The sequence below is a fragment of the Chlamydotis macqueenii genome, chromosome 3 (genome assembly GCF_036417535.1).
Source record: "Chlamydotis macqueenii isolate bChlMac1 chromosome 3, bChlMac1.mat, whole genome shotgun sequence".
Taxonomy (NCBI): Eukaryota; Metazoa; Chordata; class Aves; order Otidiformes; family Otididae; genus Chlamydotis; species Chlamydotis macqueenii.
In genome coordinates, this window is record NC_141558.1 from 37,527,841 (window position 1) to 37,551,239 (window position 23,399).

Here is a 23,399-nt window from a genome sequence, read left to right on the forward strand (position 1 = left end):
GAAACAGTCAGTAAAATTCAGAGTCCAATATATGTATTGTTTTTCCCCAAGTCTGGAAAGGATTCTAAATGCTAAAACTGAATACTGACAGTAGGAAGTGCTGAATTGTCAATTGTATTTCTTGTCTCTGTTCTTGAAGAAAACATATTTGAATAACTTACTTTCCCTTTTCCATGCATCTGTGTGGATTGTCTTTTCAAAGCTTTATCTTTTTGTACTGCAGTAGCACTTAGTAGGTAACTAAAGTGTGTTATGCTAGTAGATGTACAAATACTTGAACTGACTATACAACTGCTACTATTAGAGCAGCTATCTTAACTGTTTTATTATTAGCTCTTCCTGGCCATTTATTCACTAGGCTAGACTGAAACGTAAAACTTCAGGTTGCAAAGGAAATACTGATTTATATAGAGAAAACACGAGCGTATGTACTGACACATTTAAATTTATTATATATTAGATTAAAATGCAGTTATTCTGTGAGCAGTCTAGAATATGTGCTAGGATTATTATTCTTTCTATTCTAGATCTTTGTTTATCATGCTGGACAGCCTTAATAGCTTGGATGGTTCTACCTGGTCAGTGGGACAAGCCTGGTTAAATCAGGTGCTTCAAAGACATGATATTGCAAGGGTTCTTGAACCTTTACTCCTACTGCTTCTCCATCCAAAAACTCAGAGAGTTTCTGTTCAGCGAGTACAGGCTGAATGTTACTGGACTAAATCTCCCTATCACCCCGAAGAAGAAAATGAAAAGCACTTTATGCAGAAGTTTAGCTGTGCTGATGGTAAGTACACAAGAAGACCGTAGGAAGTTTCTTGTTTAATTGTTTTATTTGTTATTTGCATGTGATGTTAAAAACATAGTGCAAATTTTTGAGGGTAATTCAGAAAACAAAGTGCTGGAATAGCTACTGCTTATATTTGCATTTGTGCATGTTTTTTCTAATTCAAGTCTTCGTGTCCCAAGTAATGTTGAAGTTTTATTGTTCTCAAATTAAGATGATATGCAAGTATTTTAATGCAGAGTGTTTTCTTATATCTTGGTGAACTTCAGCAGGACTTAAAACTATAGCTTGAAGCTTAACCAAGAAATGAAATGCTTTTGTGAATTAGGACCACTGATGTGGGGCTGGCTGAAAACATACTGATAAGGTTTAAAGGTGTTTGCATGTATTGTGTATTTTTGGTAACATATTAGTAATTCTTTTTTATGAAAACACAAGCAGATAGGACTCCCTAAGGTTTCAGGAGGGAGTTCTGTTGTTCTGCTAAAGTCTACTGCTAAAGTAATCTTGCATTGGTTGTGGAATGTGTGTTGTTTGCGTACTATTTTTTCCTGCTGTATATTAGAAAGATTCTATTTACCATGCCTTTATAATTTGATGTCTCAATAATAGTTTAAATTCTAAGTTGTAATTCTAAATTCTTATTTTGAAGAACGAAATATTATGTTTATAAATTTTTGCGTGTTTTTCTTTAAGCATTTTCCCATGTGCCTGTAAGCCAAGGACAACTTATTATACCTAAAGAAGGCAATGAAAAACAGCTTCCTATGGATGAAATGGAGAACTTCAGCCTGACTGTTAACCCCCTAAGTGACAGGCTTTCCTTGTTAAGTACCAGCAGTGAGACCATACCAATGGTTGTGTCTGATTTTGACCTTCCTGACCATCAGGTTGAAATACTGCAGAGTTCCGACTCTGGCTGTTCTCAGTCGTCTACTGGAGACAACATCAGTTATGAAGTGGAAACAGAAAGCCTGAGTGCTCAAGACAGTTCTCAGACTCTGAGAGAAGACTCACCTGATGAAATTGTGCAACAAGTGGTTACAGAACTTATATGTAAAGTTGTAAGTGGTCTCGGGGAAGAAGCTGAACCAGTTAAGCATAGTCTGCACTCTGAGGATACTTCATGTAAATTCAGCCCTTTGGATAACTCTGTAGAGGTGACAAAAGGTGAAGATCAAAATCTTCAAAGTAGCCAGAGTAGTTTGCTTAGTAATGACAGCTCTCAATTGCTATCTGCCTCAACTGAGACTGGACTTGAGAGCTTAAGAGATGAAATTTCAATAAATAACTCCTCACCCTGTGTTGCAGAAAGGCAGCAGTCCCTCTCTGATCTCACTCTTGCTTCTGCTGAATCGAAGTCCAGAAAGCGAAGCCACAGTAGCATTCAGTTCAACTTCAAAGGAAAGCTACCAGAAAAAATGTCAGAAAAAGAAACAATTGTTAAAGAGGCTGGTAAGCAACCAGGTGCAAAACCTAAGGTGAAAATAGCCAAAAAGAAAGATGAAGAGAAGAAGAAAGCACAAACAGAAAAGCTTAAACAAACAAACGTTTTCTTCAGTGATGGTCTTGATTTAGAAAACTGGTACAGTTGTGGAGAAGGAGAAATTTCAGAAATAGAAAGTGATGTGGGGTCCCCAGGAATGCGAAAATCTCCCAACTTTAATATCCATCCATTGTATCAACATGTGCTACTTTATCTCCAGCTGTATGACTCTTCAAGGACATTGTATGCTTTTTCTGCAATTAAAGCAATTCTGAAAACAAATCCTTCAGCTTTTGTAAGTGCTATTTCCACTACCAGTGTCAACAATGCATACACTCCTCAGCTTTCGTTGCTCCAGAATCTTCTAGCCAGGCATCGAATATCTGTTATGGGCAAGGATTTCTATAGTCATATCCCAGTCGATTCTAACCATAACTTTCGGAGCTCTATGTACATAGAAATTCTTATCTCCTTGTGTTTATATTATATGCGGAGCCACTATCCAACTCATGTTAAAGTAACCTCACAAGATCTAATAGGAAACCGTAATATGCAAATGATGAGTATAGAAATTTTGACACTTCTCTTTGCTGAGTTGGCAAAAGTGATAGAAAGCTCTGCAAAGGGCTTTCCTAGTTTTATTTCGGACATGTTGTCAAAGTGCAAGGTTCAAAAAGTGATCCTGCATTGTCTACTGTCCTCGATCTTCAGTGTGCAGAAATGGCACAGTGAAAAGATGGTTGGAAAAAACATAGTGGCTGTAGAAGAAGGTTTCTCTGAAGACAGCCTTATAAATTTTTCTGAAGATGAATTTGACAATGGTAGTACTCTGCAGTCACAGCTTTTAAAGGTACTTCAACGACTGATTGTGCTGGAACACAGAGTAATGACTGTGCCTGAGGAAAATGAAACAGGTTTTGACTTTGTCATAACAGACTTGGAGCACATTGGTCCCCAGCAGCCGATGACTTCGCTTCAGTATTTACATTCCCAGCCAATAACCTGCCAAGGCATGTTTCTCTGCGCAGTCATACGAGCTTTACACCAGCACTGTGCCTGTAAGATGCATCCCCAGTGGATTGGCCTTATCACTTCTACGTTGCCTTACATGGGAAAAGTTCTTCAAAGGGTGGTTGTTTCAGTGACTCTTCAGCTCTGCAGGAACTTGGACAATTTAATTCATCAGTATAAATATGAAACAGGATTATCTGATAATAGGTATGTGCATGTGGAGGTGTATAACCTTTTAAACAGATTTGATTGTGTTGAATTACCTTGCAACCAGATTAACCCATTAAAAAAAAAATAAATCTCTTATTTTAGGCCTCTCTGGATGGCATCAGTCACTCCCCCAGATATGGTTCTTACTTTATTAGAAGGGATCACAACAATAATTCATTACTGCCTCCTGGATCCATCTACGCAGTATCATCAGGTAAACTTACCTGAGTGTCTGAGGGATTCCTGTTCAGTACATGTTAAGTTAAGGACTGTGATTATATCAGCAGATACAAAGATCTGAGTGGGAAAAATACCAAATATATTGTTTTAGCTGTAAGTATGTTTTTTATTGATAATATACACATCTCAAAGAGGAAACTAATTTTCTACTAATTATACTTTCAAGAAAGTAGTCTTAGTTTTTTTTGTTTGTTTTAGGTTTAATGGGGGGGGGGCGGATTGTTACCCTGAAATAACTGAAGTGGGACTTTATTAACTTTCAGATCTCTAAAATGCCACATTTTAGAGCTGGCTTTGTTTTGTGGAACTTCCCAGGCTGATGCCTATCCTGTTACTTTCTGGCTGGACTGTGTTCATCTTGCAATACGTCAAAACATTATCTTTCTGCTCCTTCTATATATTCACCATTTGTCTTTTTAGTCAAGCAATAGTTTTAGATCTGATATTCTGAGCATAATCTTTGTTAAGAATTTGGCCCAGATTCTGCAAGAAAATTTTTGTCCTGCTCTCTCTGCAGTCTTGTTGCTTTTTTTTCCTATTCTTATACCTCTTTGCCTTCTGTTCATTTAAAAGTAACTGAAAAAAAAAGTGTTTATTGTCTGTGCAAGTAAATTATTTTTCTTAGAGTATTAGTTACACCTAAAATTCTGAAATAACTGTTTTGCAAAGGTATAGGCAGATGATACAAAATTGATTGCTGTAGACATGAGGCCTCACATGTGCAGAATACACTTGATATTATTACTGACTGTAACTGAGTCAGAAGGTTAACTATTATTTTAATAGACTCAAAACTTGTACATACTGTAAGAATTTTTGAAAAACTATTTTGAAAGAGTGTTAAGGTTGTAAGCTTCCATGTGCTTTAAGTCTCAATTTACACTATTTTACTTATGCTATTTATGTAGATATTTAATGCTCGCTCTTCTCTCTCCCCTCCAAACCCACTAGCTTTTGGTTAATGTAGATCAGAAGCACTTGATTGAAGCACGCAATGGAATCCTCTCTATCTTGCATATGATCATGTCATCTGTGACTTTGCTATGGAGCATCCTTCACCTTGCAGATTCTTCAGAGAAAACTACTGCTGCTGCTGCAGCAGCCATTACCACTATTAATCTTGGGTCAACAAAGGTCAGAATATCAGGCATAATATCGTTTAAGTTGTTCATTAATACCTTTGTCAAACTAAATCCAGTTCCATTCCCTTAAATGTAAATTGAATTTTAATACCTGTGTCCTAATCTATTCACCCACCCCACAAACAAGGCTATTATAAATGGATATTGAATCTGCGTTTCACAATGTCTTGCCTCTTTGCAATGAAAATGAAATCTAGTCATGAAAAAAATGAAGCCACCCTTTTATGCCTCAAAAGATATAAAATATTAATGTAAAATCTTAACAAAAAGAGAACTCTCCTCTTAAAACATCTAGTACTTGGATGCTTAATAACTAGTTCCTTCCTTCATTCAATTCCCATACAATGATGTCACTGTGCATGGGGAAATGTCGTAGAAGATACTGAGCTAGTAGTTGTAAAGAAGAGAATCTGAGAATGGGTCAAACAGGACTTTACTGAGAATGCTACCTAGCCCTCTTATTGCAAGCAGTTCAGACTACTTATGCTTCACATTATTAAATAGGAAATTGTTATTTAACTTCAGAATATTTTAAAATAAGATTTCTTCAGTTAATTTGAATACTGTCAGATACTGTTTGTGATGATGCAATGTTACATACTTTTCAAACCTCGTAATTCAGATTGAAGGAATAAAAAAATAACTTGGATAAGACTCCATGTCTTTGCACGGACAGCATCCATGGTCATATTTGTGCTTCCCATAGGATTTCCTACTCATTTAAAGGGAGGGGATCTGTACTTGTTAATGGCCTACAGTATTATGCTGCTTCTGTGAAAAAAGGAGAAGCTTTTGTACTCTGGTTAAGCATTAACTTTTCTGTACATCCTAGCTTTTCTTTAATTTGCCCAAATATGTAGTATTCAATAGCATTCAACATGTCCTGTATGTGAAAAAGTCCAGTTTGAATTCAGCTTGTTCGGTGTAGTGTCAAGATAGGTTATTTTACTTTTTCACCTTTTTACTTTTGGGTAATGCTTTTGTAGCTGCTTTGGCGTTGGTGAATGTGATTAGAAACACACAAAACTATGGAACTCTACAGAATTCTGTGTCTAAAGTATAAACAAGCTTTTTAAGCTTCAGTACAACTATGTTGCTTTGGCAACCAGAGTCTTGACAAGTTCATAAAATGTACAATCAAATTCTGGGGTCATATGTAGCAGTTTCTGCAAGCTTAGACAATTCCTACTGAAATATCTCTGACCAAGATAAAAATAACTTTCAGAAAACAGGTAGAAAGTGTGTTTTTGTCTGAAATATTCCTGTCATAGAAAATGGGTCAAGAAGACGGTTCAGGAAATACATTTCCTGACCCAAATGTGCCTCAGTAACTTCTGACATGTTTAAAAAACACATTAAGAGTTTCAGCAGTCAATATTTCAGTCTTCCAGAGTAGTGTGTTCCTTCTTTTAGGATTTCCCCACCACCCCTACTTGGTCACCTTTGTCACTTGCTACAAAGCAAGTCCATCAATATTGGTGGCAGATATGAACACCATCTTCCTTTCTTCTTCCTAATTACCCTGTACACATTTGATAACTGTTATATCTGCCCTTAGATGTTTTTCTCCTGACTATATACAAACACGTTTCTGCACCTTCTTGTAGGTCATATTCTGTAGCACTAATACTTCTTTTTATAGTTTGAGTTCTATCAGTTTGTGGTACATTTCTTGAAGTAAGGTCTCCAAAACTGGACATGATACATGGTATTTTCTTTCAAGTTAAATATTTAATGTATTTCATGAGATGTTACTATTTATGAAGGCTCTATTCACCTCCCTTGCTAAGTCCTTGAGTTTGTGATCCACTATAATTCCAAGACTTTTTTTTTTTCTGTAGCACTGCTGTCTGAATAGTTTCTCATCCTGAATCACTGAAGATGTTTATCCCTATCTTTGCATGCAAAGATCAAACCTTTATAGCAGCTTATCTCTTTTTCAGGATGCTTTTTGAGTTTGTCAGATCATTTTTAGTTCTGTACCTTTGTATCAGTTGCTTCCCGCTTCATTACCATTTGCAAATTTATTAAATGTATTTTATTTTCCCTTGTCTTAGACATGAATAAAATTATTCAATAGTACCAGATGTAGAATTGAGCTTTATGAACCCTCTGAGCGTGTCCTGCCACTTTTATAAAAGTTAGTGATAGTTACCATCCAAGTATGCCTTTATAGCTAGTTGTTTTGAACATAAGGCTGAGGTGCTTTTCTAAAGGTGTATGTGTTCTGCTTCCACGTTTCAGAATTTGAGGCAGCAGATTCTCGAACTTTTGGGTCCAATTTCAATGAATCATGGTGTTCACTTCATGGCTGCTATTGCGTTTGTATGGAATGAAAGGAGGCAAAATAAAAACACTTCTAGGACAAAGGTATGTTTATATTACAGTGGTCACTTCAAATTGTAGTAATAGCTTTAAGTGATTTAGAAGCAGTAAGGAGAAAATTCAGACTTTCCAGTGAAAAAATACATAGTATGAAATATGGAGAATACTTATATCATATTTCTAATTAGCAACTGTACTGTCAGGGAGCTACCAATTTATTTTAGCATGGGATAATCTTCCTGAATTCTTCAGGAAAAGAGTAAGTGATTCAAAGTCTCTAGATAAACTGTTAGTTACTAACATTTCAATCCCATGAGGCCAGCTGCCTTAATTTTGGCACAGGCATTGTCTGTGATGATAATCTGTGACATATATTTGATTCTTTTAGGTTATTCCTGTAGCAGGTGAAGAACAACTTCTACTGGTCGAGCTAGTTCGCTCTATCAGTGTTATGAGAACAGAAACCGTTATACAAACAGTGAAAGAAGTTTTGAAGCAGCCTCCAGCTATAGCAAAGGACAAGGTATGAAAACTGTAGAGATGCTATTGATTTATTTAATTTCCTCTTACTGAAGCGTAGAACACTGCTGCTGTGGATACTTTATTCTCAAAGCTGAGCAGCAGTGTGAAAATTCTGACAATATCTAATAGATGGATGAACGGCTGGGGGGAAGTCATACCTCCTTAAGTCATTGCCATTTACTGAACAACTTGAGAATCCTATTTACTGCTTCTATGCGAGACTATGTATTGTGGGGATAGGCTGCTTATGTTAGGGAAACAGGTGCATACCCTAGCATCAGGTTGATTATTTTCAGGTGGGAAAGGGAAATGGGGAAAAGAGGGAGTTAAAAAAAAAAAAAAGAGTAACTTCATAGAGAGATGTCTAAATGGACATTAATAATATCCTGTTAATGAATTAAGCTATATCTTCAGACACTGCAGTAACATTATAGCATTGTCAGTTCTGCCCTGGCAAGTGAGGGGAAAAAAATGTCACTTTCTTTTTCCTGATGACACAGGTTTTATATCTTTTTCTAGAAACACCTTTCATTGGAAGTCTGCATGTTGCAGTTTTTCTATGCTTATACTCAAAGGTAGGCAAGAAGTTGAATTATATTTCTGCCATCAAGAAGCAGATGGACAATTTGAATATTTTACATCTTTTTATAATTCTTAGGATGAGAAATAGCCTGTGTAATATAAATCGTGAAGAGTGTTTTTGAACTACAGGTGTCATAAAAAAAGATTTATTTTGAGTGCTCTAGTTCTGCATCACCTTTCTTATCCCACCTAAAAATCCTGCAGGAAATCTACATCCTGCACAAGGAAAGCTGATGTTAATTGTGCTGTAACTCACTGGTACCACTCCAACCTTGGACTGAACAGCATGTATTTCAAGTACACTGTTCCTCTGCCTTCCTCCTTTTATTAATGACTTGATGTAGCTACCTAACATTAAATTAAAAAACAAAGAATCTGTATGAATGTTGAGTCACAGTATCTGACAGGAGAATTATGAGGTAGAAAGAAAATGAGGAATACCTGAGGGAGATTATGCTGTTTTCATTGCCATCACTGCTCTCTCTCTTAGGATTCCAGTGACCAGCTTAGTAGACAGCTGGGCAGCATTGCTGCTTCTGTTAAAAGATTCTATCCAGGTTGGTCTTCCAGCTCCAGGACAATTCCTCATACTTGGGTACGTGCTTTTACTATTTGCAGTTTCCAGATAAGCGCAAATGTGTGTGAAATCATACTGAAGTGTTCGTGTTTTCAAATATCTATCACTTATTTTTGAGTGGTAGAGCTATTGCTCTAATTAATTTATATCAATTGATATATATTTATATCAATTTATATAAATAAATATATAAATATCTAATTGATTTATATCAATTAATATAAAATTAATTGATTCTCTGAGAAGTGGTTACATGTGTTAATTTTTATGTTCTAATATGATATAAGCCACAATCTTACCTTACTTAGTGAGTGATTCAGGCTCTGTGTAGTTATTTTCTAAGAAAAATCAGAAACTTAAACCTACTGTTCAATGATTGTTTCTTAGGTATGTGTAGATTTGCAGTCTCCTAGAAAGGATTCATTCCCAGCATGGAGGCTGTTTGTACTGTTAGAAATGAAATGTTGAATATGATTTTCTGTATAAAGCTTCAAGGACAATTTTCTTGAATTTTTGGAATTTATCTTCCCGAGTAAACTGTCTCTAAGGATACTTTTGTGTATAGTCTAATACAACATGTTCTTGATAAGTTAGTTTTGATCATACCATAATAGTTTAAGAAACTTGAAAGGATGTTTTCTAGAATACTGGTAAGCAGCAATGATTGAAGGTTTAGTAAATAAGTGTTGTGCATGAACATTTCTTCAGATTTGTCCTAGCTCTTAAAATTACTGAATAATGTATTGTGAGAAGAAAATCCTTATCTATGTCTATATTTTTACAGTGTTCTTAATGAGTTCATTATGAAAAACCCAAGTTTGGAGAACAAGAAAGATCAAAGAGATCTCCAGGTAAGAAATTATTTGTCTCTTTGAAAATACTTGTCATGGTTTAGCCCTAGTCAGCAGTCTAATACCATGCAGCTGCTTGCTCGCTCTCCCCCTCCCCAGTGGGATGGAGGAGAGAATTGGGAAGAAAGGAAAACTCATGGGTTGAGATGAAGACAATTTACTAAAATAGCAAAGAAAGATTATTATAATAAAGTATAGAGACACTGAAATATACAAAAGGAATTATGCACAATTTCTCACCACCTGATGACCGAGTAGTGATCACAGGAAAAAAAAAAAAAACGGAGCAGCAAGCAAAGGAGTGAGAGAGAGGAAGCTTCTCACCAGCCAACTCCCACTTATGTACTGAGCATGATGTTTATGGCATGGAGTATTCTTTTTAAACAGTTTAGGTCAACTGTACTTGCTCTATCCTTCCTAGCTTTCTGAATCTGCACATTAATGAAACCTGAGAAGCTGGAAAGTGTCCTTGGTCTCTTTAGCAACAACTAACAACATCAGTGTGTTATCAGCTTTCTTCACATACCAAATCCCATACTAAATCCAAAACACAGCAACTATTGAGAAGAAAATTACCTCAATCCCAGCCAAAACCAGGACAATATTGAACAATAAATGCTTGAATGTACTAGAATTATCTAACATACCAGTTCTGTAGTCTTAAATGACTCTTCAGCATCTTCTACTTAGTACTATTTATAATCTGCTAAAAAACGTCTCATTTTCTGTGGAGTTATTAATCACTGATAATGCAGAACAGAATACTTAATTTCTTATGTAGATTTCTACAAAAACACATCAGGACAACAGAAAGTTCTTAAAATGCTTGGGTTTTTTTCTACTAGGATGTAACACACAAGATAGTGGATGCTATTGGAGCAATTGCTGGTTCTTCCTTGGAACAGACTACTTGGCTAAGACGAAACTTGGAGGTTAAGCCTTCCCCCAAGATTATGGTTGATGGAAACAACTTAGAATCAGATGTTGAAGGTAGTTTCATTTTCATCTCTGTTTTAAATAAAATATTAATTATCAGGCCAAAATGAACAAAGAGGACAGCTTTACTGTATTTGAATATATTAAAAATGCTTCAATATTGTTCAGGCATTAGTATCTTACACAGTGTATCTGGAAAGGCTGTACATCTTGAAAATATACACTATTAAAATATGCTTGTAAGATAAATAATGGCTTAAGAAAACTAACTTTGGACATTTTTTTAATTATTGTCTTCATTTAGATATGTTGTCTCCAGCAATGGAAACTTCAAACATAACTCCATCTGTTTACAGTGTCCATGCATTGACCTTACTTTCTGAGGTAAATGTCTCCTCAGATGTAACAAATACTGTTTGATAATAAACTTTTGTATTGTGAAAAGCTTTGAACTAGAAACTTGGGGAAAGATTTGATGGGAAACACTGATGTGAATGGATTCTGGGTCCTGTCATGTAACCATACATGAAACTTTGTTACTAGCTCAGGTATAAAGATTCAGTGAGATGAGGAGTAAAGCATGGCCTTTCAGATGTGTAGTATAGGAAACTTTTTTGGTGGCAAATTTTGTGTGTTATTAGTGGTATGTGTTATTTACTGCTGATAATCGCAGTCAATCTTAAAAAAAAAAAAAATTTCTTGTAGCTTATTTTGTAGAATGTTTTGCCCAGGAGCTTATGCTTCTGTGTTTTTGCCTTTGTTTTAAAAATGATGGGATTTTTGTGCTCTGGATTTTGTGTAGTCACTTCTATCACAAACTTGAATGTTCAGTAAAGGGCATCATACAAAAAAAAATGCTGAATAGTAAATAAAATGCAATTTGAGAGTGAATGGTAACATACCTCCCTCTCCTTTAATAGGTTTTGGCTCATCTCTTGGATATGGTTTTCTACAGTGATGAAAAAGAGAGGGTTATTCCTTTACTTGTAAATATTATGCACTATGTTGTTCCCTACCTCCGTAATCACAGGTATATTTACAACTTGTTGAATTGATGTAGATCTCTACAGCCAGTTGAAATTTGGTGGGTGACTCTTAAGTTGAAACAGGCATGATAAGTATGAGATGTCTGTCAAACTTTCTGCAAAGCAACAATTCAAAAGTGTTTCATGTTGACTTTCTTCTTTTTGTTTAGTGCTCACAATGCATCCAGCTATCGAGCCTGTGTCCAGTTATTAAGCAGTCTTAGTGGGTATCAGTATACAAGGAGAGCATGGAAAAAGGAAGCATTTGACCTCTTTATGGATTCCAGTTTCTTCCAGATGGATGCTTCATGTGTTAACCAGTAAGACTTTCTTTCCTGCTTATATTGATGGCTGTTACAAATTTTATGTATACCATTACAGAAGAGTATGTATAATGTGGACCAAAATTTCCCAATAGATCTCTGTTGGGAGAAATAGAGGGCTGTTCTGTGTTTTAAATTACCATATGAAATGTGAAACTCACTTACATAATGTATATTTTTATGCACAAGTCTATTTTTTTCTGTTTCAAGATTTTTTCATTATTTTTTTCTATGAGGAAAAAAGGTGGTTAACATTTTACAGAATCATAGCATGGTTTGAGTTGGAAGGGACCTTTAAAGGTGATCTAGTTCCAACCACCCTGCCATGGACAGGGACACCTTGTGCTAGATCAGGTTGCTGAAAGCCCAATCCAGCCTGGCCTTGAACACTTCCAGGGACGGAGCATCGGTAGCTTCTCTGAGCAACCTGTTCTGGTGTCTTGCCACCCTCACAGTAAAGAATTTATTCCTTATATCTAATTTAAATCTACCCTCTTTCACTTTAAAACCAGCTCTTGTCCTGTTGCTACACTCACAGATAAAGAATGCCTCCGCGTCTTTCCAGCAGGCCCCCTTTTAAGTACTGGAAGGCTGCTATAAGGTCTCCCTGGTGCCTTCTCTTCTCCAGGCGGAGCAGCCCCACCTCTCTCAGCCTGTCCTCATAGGAGAGGTGTTCCAGCCCTCTGATAATCTTGGGGACCCTCCTCTGGACTCGCTCCGACAGGTTCATGCCTTCCTTGTGCTGGGGGCTTCAGAGCTGGACACAGTACTCCAGGTGGGGTCTCACCAGAGCAGAGTAGAGGGGCAGAATCACCTCCCTCGACCTGCTGGCCACGCTTCTTTTGATGCAGGCTGGGATGTGGTTGGCCTTCTGGGCTGCAAGTGCACATTGCTGGCTCGTGTCCAGCTTCTCATCCACCTGTACCCACAAGCCTTTCTCCTCAGGCCTGCTCTCAGTCCACTCACTGCCCAGCCTGTATCCACGTTTGGGATTGCTCTGACCCAGTTGGCCCTGTTGAACTTAGAATCATAGAATCACGTGGTTGGATGGGACCTAAAAGATCATCTAGTCCAATCGTCTTCCCACTGCCATTGCTGCCACAGCTACTAAACCATATTTTGTAGCTTCTCATCAAGCTGCCTCTTGAACACTGCCAGGGACGGCGACTCCACCACCTCCCTGGGCAGGCCATTCCAGTGCCTGACCACTCTTTGGGAGAAAAAGTTTTTCCTCACATCCAATCTAAACCTCCTCTGGTACAACTTGTGGCCATTTCCTTGGGTCCTGCTTGTTGCCTGGGAGAAGAGGCCAAACCCCTGCTCATCACAACCTGCCTTCAGGAAGCTATAGAGTGCAATGAGATCTCCCCTGAGCCTCCTCTTCTCCAGACTAAACAATCCCAACTCTCACAGCCGGTCCTCATAAGACTTGTGCTCCAGACCCCTCACCAGCTTTGTTGCCCTTCTCTGGACACGTTCCAGGGCTTCAATGTCTTTCTTGTAGTGAGAACTTCATGCATGAGGCTTGCATGGGCCCACCTCTCCAGCCTGTCAAGGTCCCTCTGGGTGGCATCCCTTATTTTCTTGAGAAGGAGGTTCAAGAAATACAGTTTCAAATCGCACCAATTAAATGGTACTTATGTAGCAGAAAGCTTGGGTTGGAAGCCTTAGCCTGAAATAAAAGAGCAGAAAAAGCTCTGTACATATTCCTGTAAATTCCTGCTTTTTTATTGCTTATCTGATTTGTATACAATCTTCCTCTTGTAGTTGGAGAGCTATTATGGATAATTTGATGACACATGACAAAACCACATTCAGAGATTTGATGAGTAAGTATTTATTGGTGTAGTAATGACTTTTCTCCAAGGGAGACGTTAAAAAAGGAAAGTATCTTGAAGAAAACATTTGTTCAACATTTATTGCAATCTGTATGCTTTATTCAGTGTTTTCCATGTTATCTTTAACTATTTGTTTCTGGAGATCCATAAATAAGATAACTTTGAGAGAATTTGAGACCGTCCTCGCACACAGTGAATTTTGCCTGTGTGGCAAAGTTGATCAAGCAGAGGAAGTAGGGATGGTTTTGGGAGGTTTTTTTTTTTTTATTTACTTGCTTTTGGAGGTTTGTTTTTTTTAGGATCTGGCACTAATTCGGTTTAAGGAAAAATTGATTCGGCACGTTCCAAACTTCTGAGCATCTAATACCTGCAAATTGTGTTTAAAAAAAAAAAAAAACCAAACAAGGGTAAACTGCCTCCCCAACTCCCCAAACCCAGGCACTATTGCATATAATTACAAGTTTCCTTTCAACATGTATTTTCAATCACTGTGGTTAAAAATACAAATTGCAGACCATACATCTCGTTAATACCTGCTTTCAAATAACTTTAATGCAATGAAAGTAAGAGTTATTTGTGCCTTAAAGTGAAATAGAAGGGAAATTTTGAAGTTAGTCCCTGCACTATACATTTTCTCTTTCAGCACGGGTGGCTGTGGCTCAGAGCAGTTCACTCAATCTGTTTGCTAATCGGGATGTCGAGCTGGAACAGCGTGCTATGCTCCTGAAGAGACTGGCTTTCGCAATTTTTAGTAGTGAAATAGACCAATACCAGAAATACCTTCCAGACATACAAGGTCAGTAAAAATGTATCATTTAGTGGACTTCTGGCCTCTGGTGTTAGCTGAGGAATATTTATATGACGGGATAACAGCAGGTAAATTTGTCCCCTGAAATATCAGTGTGCGGTACCAATTTCTGTGGCTGGATGCAAAGATTCTGCAGATTTTGGTCAGAACTTTTTCAGTCTTGAATGATTACAAACTACACAGAATTCATGATTTCCAGTCGACTTTTATTCAGATTATGTCACTGATCTGTCATTTTATACCTTGATTAATGTCCTTGGGTATCTGCAACATTTGTTTTGCCATGAACATCCAAGGTGTAAACACTTATCAACTGGGATAAATAGAAAGGCTGACCTTGAAGTTTTGAATTCTTGACTTCTCTAACTGTTTTTTGTGCTGTTCTGTTTATCTATCCTGTGTTATCACTGAAGAATATCTCTTCTAAGTAATGTTTTAGATCAAGTGATTGGGAATGGGAGCTGCTTGGTTTTATTCTGAGACAATACAAATAGTTACAGCAGCAGCTTCTAGATATATTGTCTTTTAGTGCTACCAAGGTGGACACTTTGGTCTCTTCCTCCATATGGAAGGTCAATTGCATCATCTTTCTTGTTTCATTTGATCCAGTATTTATTCTTTGAAGTTTGTTTGTGGATCAAATTAGTAGCTGGACTTACTATGGTCAAGATATCAGGTTTTACTGGTCTGAACTGCAAAGTTCACGTGTTGGTCTGACTGAAAAACTGCTTTATATGTTGAATGCTTAGAGGTGGTTTTGGTTAAAGAAGAGCTGCTTGTCCCTGTGTAATATCCTGTGTACTACGATGATGTAGCCTTTTAATAGTGATAGTATGTCCTAGCTGTTCAGACTGTTCTTGTATTGTTTGGAATCTGTTAAATTGTGTTTTTTTGTAATGGACAAAACTCTACGTAAGATGAGCAAAACTCCCAGATGCATTTCTGTGGAGAACTTTAATCAAAATATGCAAGTGCACTGTTTTGAGGTTTCTTGCTTTTGTTCATTGCTTGGTGAAAGTGGTTATTTTTTATGTTGACAGAAAAAGGAAAAAGTAAAAATTGAGAGTAAATGAGGGAAGGAGAAAATGCTAGTTGGAATTATTCTGAACTGAGGAAACCTTCTTGGCTTTTTGTTTCAGAAAGGCTGGTAGAAAGTCTCCGTTTGCCACAGGTGCCCACCCTTCATTCCCAAGTGTTCCTGTTTTTCAGAGTATTGCTTTTAAGAATGTCTCCGCAGCACCTTACCTCCCTTTGGCCAACCATGATCACTGAACTGGTGAGTTACAGTTAGCATTCATGATTTGGAAGACAGGTGTAAATTTGAGACGCAACATAATTCCTCCTCAATATTTTTAAGAAAATCTCTTCTAGATAATGTGTGTGTAAACGTACAATGGACACAAGTTTGAAAGCTGACTTATTTTCATAGTCCTAATGTCTGCTTTTTCAACCAAATGGAACATCTATTGGCTTATGCTATTTGAGCTCTTCGGATGTCTCCTGAATTAAATTTGCATTTACCCTAATTGTTCCCTGCTGACTCCTACTTCAATTTCTGCCTGCGTATGTGTACCTTCTCCACCATTCCCACTCCTGCTCTGCTCAGTATTCCCTGTTTCTACTTTCCTGGTCATTTAGCCTTCTTCCTCCATCAAGGAGGATGAGAAGCTACATGAAGAAGGAGACAGAATCCTTGTTGTATTGGCAGTTGATTGTCTTTCAGATCACATTGTGGCTGAAATTTTATAACTAGATTTATACAAGCCTCAGCTCAGCTTTCTTCTTTCTTTTGTTTTACTCTGCATAACAAGACAGGATAAACACCTGTTTTCAGAGCTGCTACCTGTGGAGTGTACAGTGTTGGCAGTTTGACGCGCTCTTTTGGGTTTCAGCTTTGGCAGTGGGAATGGAGGAGAGTGGTTGGTGCATCCTGTGGTCCATTTAGCGTGTAAGCCAAGGAGTTCTCAAGGGACTGTTGTGATAGGACGAGGGGTAATGGTTTTAAAATAGAGGGAGGTAGATCTGGGTTGGATATTAGGAAAAATTTTTTTACAATGCGAGTTGTAGAACACTGGAACGGGTTGCCCGGAGAGGTGGTAGATGCCCCATCCCTGGAAACATTCAAGGCCAGGCTGGATGAGGCTCTGAGCAACCTGATCTAGTTGGGGATGTCCCTGCTCCTTGCTCCTTGCAGGGGGGTTGGACTAGATGATCTTTGAAGGTCCCTTCCAACTCTAACCATTCTATAATTCTATGACTGGCTAAAACAGATAAGAAATCAGAATCACTGCTGTGACTTTTTTTTTTTTTTTTAATCTGTAGATGCCTAACCTAGCCATTAGTTAACAACAGATCTAAGCAATAGAAGGAGAAAAGCTATATAAACTATTTTAAAGATCAAGTGCATTATTTTAGCAATAGATGCATTTCATTTTGAGCATGTCAATAGTATAAATATTAGGAAATCCATTCCACTCAGTGTGGCCCTCTGATTGCTGTGCTGTGTCCCCTGGTCTTTACACAAATTACCACAGTCCCGGAACTACTTTCAGTGGACAAGACTATGTTACTTGTGGGAATTCACAACTGAGCTTGACTGCTCCATTATGTGATTCTTCTGTTCTCGTTTCTTTTAGGTCTTGCTCTCTAAGAGGTAGAGGGGATTAGCCTCCAAGAGTTTTTCTAGCCATAAAAGAGCCATGGTCCTTGTGCTGCTCAGGCTATATATAAGGGATTAAAAAGCTTTAGGGTGTCAGTGTCCACTCATACATTAGGTTATTTCATCATCCAGGAAGGGAAATAAAGCTCCAAACCATTCCTCTAAAGCTTATTACTCAGACCTACTTAAAGCACTTTCCTGAGTCACAGTCCATAAAAAAATGGCATTAAAATGCAGCATTTGATCTTCAGGTACAAGTGTTCTTACTGATGGAACAGGAGCTCACTGCTGATGAAGACATTTCCAGGTAAACTTACAAATTTCCCACTTGTTAACTTTATAACAGTCTCCTGGCGTGCTGATGGGCAGTCAAGTCATTCTTTAGAATAATTTGTCTTTAGAATTGTCAAGCTCAAATGAGAAGGACAAGAAAAGGGTAGTTCAGTCTGACTGCAGTACCAGGGACATACCATTCAGGACAAAAGAAAGGAAAAAAAAAAAAAAATTAAAAAAAAAAATCCCACTGTTAGATTGCTCATAAACAACTAAGGTAAATTATGCAACGCAAGTATGTTCTTGGTGTCTTCCTGGGTAAAATGACACTGCTTCTGCCATTAAAATATGCGTGGCACGATTCATAGCTTTTCGGTATCATACATTTATTTAGAATAAGACTGATGCACTTTTTTTACTAAATAAAAATGTGATTGAAAGACATAAAGTTAAGGCAGATAATTTTTCTTATTTCATTGTACATTTCTGTCCCATCTACCTTCTGCACAGTATGATCTAATCAATGCCAGCAGTAGTGGCAGACTTCTCAAAAGAACAGGAGTTATTTGCCCACGTCATATTCTTCACATTTTTTTTTGTAGATTCTCTTTGTTCTTTTGAAGAATTTTTCCCTAAAATAAAGTAATATTGACATGACTGGCAATTTAAAACTTTCTCTTAATTTGGATGTCTGGGAATGAGGTACACATGTGTCTGTATATGTACACACACACACACAAAACATCATACAAAACTCCACTCGTAGCACAGACTTGTAATGTTCTGCTTTGATTTATGGATTCAGGATTAAGTTGGTAAATTGTTGTGTGTTTGTAAAGGCAAGTAAGCAAGATGATGTTCACATAGTGGCAGAAGGCTGTTGTGATTCACCTGCCTGCTCTAATTTATTTTAGAACTTCTGGCCCATCTGTTGCTGGTCTGGAGACAACGTACACAGGCGGCAATGGTTTCTCCACATCCTACAATAGCCAGAGATGGTTGAACCTGTACTTGTCTGCTTGCAAATTTCTGGACTTGGCTCTAGCTTTACCATCTGAAAACCTGCCTCAGTTTCAGATGTGAGTAGAAGATGCTGTCACTTAAGTTTGTCCATGTCTCTTGGTAAAATTCTAGTGCATAAAAGTCTTTTCCTATTTCCATTCCTTTTCTGGCCTTCACCCAGGGCAGCCCACAGTTCGTTCCCTCCCAGTGTCAGAGTGGCCCCCAGAGCAAATGATGCTACACACCAAATGAGTTCAAGCTGGTTTCATTTAGCTTGTGCAAGAGATTGCTCACGCTTGGAAGCTGATCAGTAATAGTGATTTGTTCACTAAAGTATTTAGTTGCAGTGATGTCTAAGAACTAAAAATACACCCACTTGTCTCAGTGACTAATGCATGAGATAAGAGGTCTATATGTTGCCTTAGCATGACTCAGACTACTCCTGCATGGTCTGACTGGAAGATTTTGCAACAAACCTGCTTCTGAAGGGGACTCCGTAGGTTTTTCTTGGTCAGTACGGTGTATGTGTGCAAACTGTTTCCTCAGTGCCTCTGCGATCCTGTTCTGTTGGGAAAAAATTAAGGCAAAACTGGCATTTGCTGAAGATCCTAGAAATGAGAGGCCACCAAGGACAAAAGAAAGTATCTCTCTTTACACTGCACAGTGGTGATCATGTGAGAGCTGCTGCCCTGGCACAGCTCTGTAGACATTTGGTCACCTCTAATTATCCTGGTAGTTAAGACACTTGTGTGGGCCACAGAGTGGAAGGGCCTGCTGACACTGTGTCAGTTTGTACCCTGTAGTATTTCTTAAATCTAGTGCTAATCTCGAAGGTTCCTTCATTTATTTATTTTTTTTTTGGATTTTGTTCATAATCCTTGTTCAGTTCTCCAAACTACCCTAAACGCTATTGTTAGCCAGCCAGTTTTATTTAGGTCATTACTGTACATTTTTGGAAAGACAGTAGTCATGCTGAATCACAGTGTATTTTATGGCATTCTCATAGAGGCTTGAATTGAAATTTTAAGAACAGAAACTTGGATTTCCTTTATAGTTTATAATGCAAGTAGCCACTCCTTGTAATGCAGCAAGGTGGGGGGAAGGGCATGGTCCACTTCATCTCATTGGCCTATGAATAGGTAAAATAATTGAGTTTCTGTTATCAACATGGTATTTTGAGAACACTTTGTGTGTTAGAGTAAGCACTGCAAATGTGCTGCAAAATGTTTTAAGCAACAAGTATTTTATAATTCAGAATTGCTTTCAGTTCTCTTGCACACAATGAAGATGTGAATATGACCGGTTTTAGCTGCTCTGCCTTATCTTGCTCTTGGCATCCTTAAATACTCTCAGAAACTCTAAAGGAAAAAGGCCATGCTACATTCTTTGCCATGTTATTTCCTGCTTTTCAGAATGTGCCTTTCCTATTCTTTCTTGTCAAAAACTGATGTTTTTCTTGTGGGTTGGTTTTGTTTTTCCCCCCACCCCTCTCTTTCTTTGATACTTAACTAGATCCCCTCATCCACTCATATTTTTACATCTAGCAGAAAAGCCAGCATGTTCAGGAAGGATAATGTCTGCTTGTGTTATCTCATGACAGGTATCGTTGGGCTTTTATTCCAGAAGCATCAGATGATTCAGGCTTGGAAGTACGAAGACAGGGTACACATCAAAGGGAGTTCAAACCATATGTGGTGCGTCTAGCAAAACTGCTGCGAAAAAAAGCAAAGGTATGTCGCTTTCTCCCAGTTTTGCTGTTCATTTAAAGGTTTCATGTACAGTAACTTACAGCACTGTTTCATTTTGAATATATATTTTTTTTTTAAACTCGTTTCCATTCTTCATTGTTCATCTGGTGTGGGAGGTTCCCCCTAGAGTAATCTCAAGTCAGCATCAGGCAAAAACCACATGTAGATATATATAAAACAAAGCCATAACAAAACAAAAACAAACAAAAGAACAAACCCCAAACCAACCAAACAACAAAAAACCCAAACCTGCGATGGTCAGTGACTTTATAGTTTACAATTAAAAGTATTATTTGTATTATTCAAATAAAAAATAAAATATGCTTCAGTGTCTAATATATTTTAATGTAAAATCACTTTCAGGTAGCCAGTCAAATATGTAGATACTAGTATAGCTAACTACCTTTTGAAGTAGAAAAGCATTTTTGTTAATAATAATCACATTTAAATATTTAGAAAACTGTCATTCGTAAAAATGATGGAACGGAGAGTTTTGAGACTGTGCAGAGTTAGGGAGGGCTGGATTTCTTCCCCAAAGCAGTTACAATGAATGGAAGAAAGGAGAGAGCAGTAGGAACAGTTCTGGGGAAATCTTGGCTGCACAGTTGGTAGAGTGGGAGCAGAGTAAGGATTGTCATTATGTTGGTGCTTGAGGTATATATTAAAACCTTAGCTTGGGTGAGGTGGAGGCCTGATCTGCTGCTGAAGCTGATGGAAGCTGGCCAAGCTCTGTCCCAGGGTGTTCCCTTCTGCTGCCACAAAGTAAGAAAATTTCTGTAAGATACATTGCTGTTCCTGCTGTGAGGACAGACCCCCCTGGGCAGGCACTTCACTGGGAGAGGTTGCTGGGTGCGCTGGGGTAACAGGGAGAGGAAGCTCGAAGCTATATGGGAAGTTTCATTTTGAGCTTTGAAGTGTCGTTTTTGGACTTCCCTCCAAATAGATGGCATAGTCAGGACTGTAACACTGGCAGCTTGGTGTAGCTACTGCATTTACAATCTCTAATGTTTTCACTGAGCAAAGAAACTACTGCTGGACGTACAAGTAAAATTCAGGGACAACTTAGTTCAGATCTGACTGTAACTATTCAAGCAAGTCTTACAACTTTAGGGGATAAAACAAGTATCTGAGGCACATCTGCATTTTTAATTTTATTGTTTTTGAACCATGAAGATGAAACTTCCTGCAAGGAATAATCAATTTTAACTGAGGCTAATCAGACATAGCCTCTAACCCTGATGTTCAGTGTAGTCTGCTATACCTGTTAGAAAGTGGTCACACTCCAAATAATCTTTCTGCATGACTTATAAATTACATATGATATATAAAATATACATGCTGGTAAGTACTGTATGTTGAGATAGGTGACTGAAATCAGGAGTTCCACAGTATGCTTCAAGAATATAGAGAACTTCCTGGAACTTCTGGAACCCCCTAGTCATGGCAGCAGTTGCACACTGACCATAGCTAGGGGTATGATGGTGAGATAAACGTGAGGTAATGAATACATACTGACTTCCAGGCCATTTCTTCTTTGTGCAGAGGAGAATGCTATTGCATATAGATGCAGGTTTTTCTTAGAAAATAACAGTTTCTGAGCAAAATGTTCCAGTGGATTTTAATTTTCTTTCAGGCCACTCTTATAATACTCAGTTTCCTGTAGTACGGTGTTGCTCAGGCTCTCTTGTGTGAAGGAAACGTGCTTTGAAACCTCCTTCGGCACTCCTGGCAATAAACAGAAGGAGAAACTGGCAGTGCTGTTATTGTCTGATAGTGCCTTGGCCACAGTAGCTTCAGAATCAGCCATTTCCAGACCATGGACTCTTTGGGGTGGGTGATTTTTTTAGCTGAAGCACAGCACCCAACCAGGCAACTGCACGGCCTTCACGGCAAAGTGTTATTTTGATATATGAAATGCAGTCTGAAAGTTCTCCTCTTTCCTTCCACAGGACAAACAGGAGGACTTTAAGACGGTGGTTTTGGAGGGAATGGAGATGGCCAAGCATCAGGTGAGGGTGGCCTTTGATGCTTGAGTTGTGAAACAGGCTTGCCATAATAATACCATCACCTCAGGGCCCTGGGCAGTATTTAGCTTTCAGTAAGAACTGAGGGAGATCAGTCTTGTTAGAGGACAAAGTTGACAGATTTTTGAAGTGAAAGGATCATGAGGGCCCTTATCTTTATAGATAACATAAAAATTTACTTTAAAGTTGCTTTCCTATGTGAAATAGATTAGAAAAATTAATGTTAGTGATAAGGAGACTTATGATTGCAAATCATTATAAAATGAACTACTAATAATTTTGCCAAATGGCAGGTGTGAAACACACAATCCCTAATCCGGTCTCTGTCAAGTAAACTGTTGTTAAGGAGGAATTAGTGGTTTTTGCCAAGGTACTGCCATGAGGAAATGGCTTGGACAGATTGTGTTTCACTGCTCAGAGAGAGAATTAGCATGTGCATCCCATTTGGTTGGCTGCTGTGTAACACTGACACCTGCTGCGTGCTGGAGGTGGTAGTCCGTGCTCCCCACTGGCTAGTAATAAGCATGGTAGAGAACCAATACTGAAAAGCCTCTCTTCTTTAAAAATTTCACACTAGATTCACAGGAGAAACTTTAAAACTAGTAACTTCTTTAAGAGTAGGAGGCATCAACAACTCTCTCTGAGTTGGAAAGCAGTCTTCCCTTTGTTCTAGTTCATTATCAGCATTTATTTTCTTGAGACTTTGTAGAGAATAAACAGTAAGCTTGAATGGTAATCTCCGCCAAACCACCAGATTGAAATACTAAACGTTCATATTTAATTTTAGCCTAATTGGGTTTTGTGAAATGGATGTCCTGTAGGCTCCTGAAGTGCAAAAGACAGTTGCTTCATTTAAAGGGCAGCAACTGTATTTGCTAAAGCGTAATCTCTTGAAGAAAATCTGTTTGCTCAAAGGCTGTGCAATCAGTAATCCTTACCTTGCACTCTGCTCCCACTGCTGTTCTTTCCTTTCACTCTCCTGTGATTACAAACCTGCTCCTCAGGAGCTGTGCCACCTACAGGCATCTCA

General features: G+C 38.1%; 1 protein-coding gene across 6 annotated transcripts in view; it reads left to right on the forward strand.

Moving 5' to 3' along the window:
• Positions 1-23,399, forward strand: part of DOP1A (DOP1 leucine zipper like protein A) — a 68,264-nt gene that overhangs the window by 43,112 nt on the left and 1,753 nt on the right. For 3 of the 6 annotated variants that reach the window (XM_086745975.1, XM_086745976.1, XM_086745978.1), the window contains 20 exons: positions 528-787; positions 1,484-3,491; positions 3,597-3,708; positions 4,686-4,868; positions 7,121-7,246; positions 7,590-7,724; positions 8,243-8,298; positions 8,796-8,900; positions 9,667-9,733; positions 10,579-10,723; positions 10,974-11,053; positions 11,590-11,699; positions 11,865-12,014; positions 13,785-13,846; positions 14,499-14,651; positions 15,803-15,939; positions 17,574-17,629; positions 18,510-18,674; positions 20,198-20,327; positions 22,295-22,354. In XM_086745975.1, coding sequence (XP_086602101.1) covers positions 528-787; positions 1,484-3,491; positions 3,597-3,708; positions 4,686-4,868; positions 7,121-7,246; positions 7,590-7,724; positions 8,243-8,298; positions 8,796-8,900; positions 9,667-9,733; positions 10,579-10,723; positions 10,974-11,053; positions 11,590-11,699; positions 11,865-12,014; positions 13,785-13,846; positions 14,499-14,651; positions 15,803-15,939; positions 17,574-17,629; positions 18,510-18,674; positions 20,198-20,327; positions 22,295-22,354 — 4,300 coding nt within the window. Of the gene's footprint in view, positions 1-527; positions 788-1,483; positions 3,492-3,596; positions 3,709-4,685; positions 4,869-7,120; positions 7,247-7,589; positions 7,725-8,242; positions 8,299-8,795; positions 8,901-9,666; positions 9,734-10,578; positions 10,724-10,973; positions 11,054-11,589; positions 11,700-11,864; positions 12,015-13,784; positions 13,847-14,498; positions 14,652-15,802; positions 15,940-17,573; positions 17,630-18,509; positions 18,675-20,197; positions 20,328-22,294; positions 22,355-23,399 lie in introns of those variants that run through there. The other 3 variants (XM_086745977.1, XM_086745980.1, XR_015258323.1) reach the window with 3 other exon arrangements.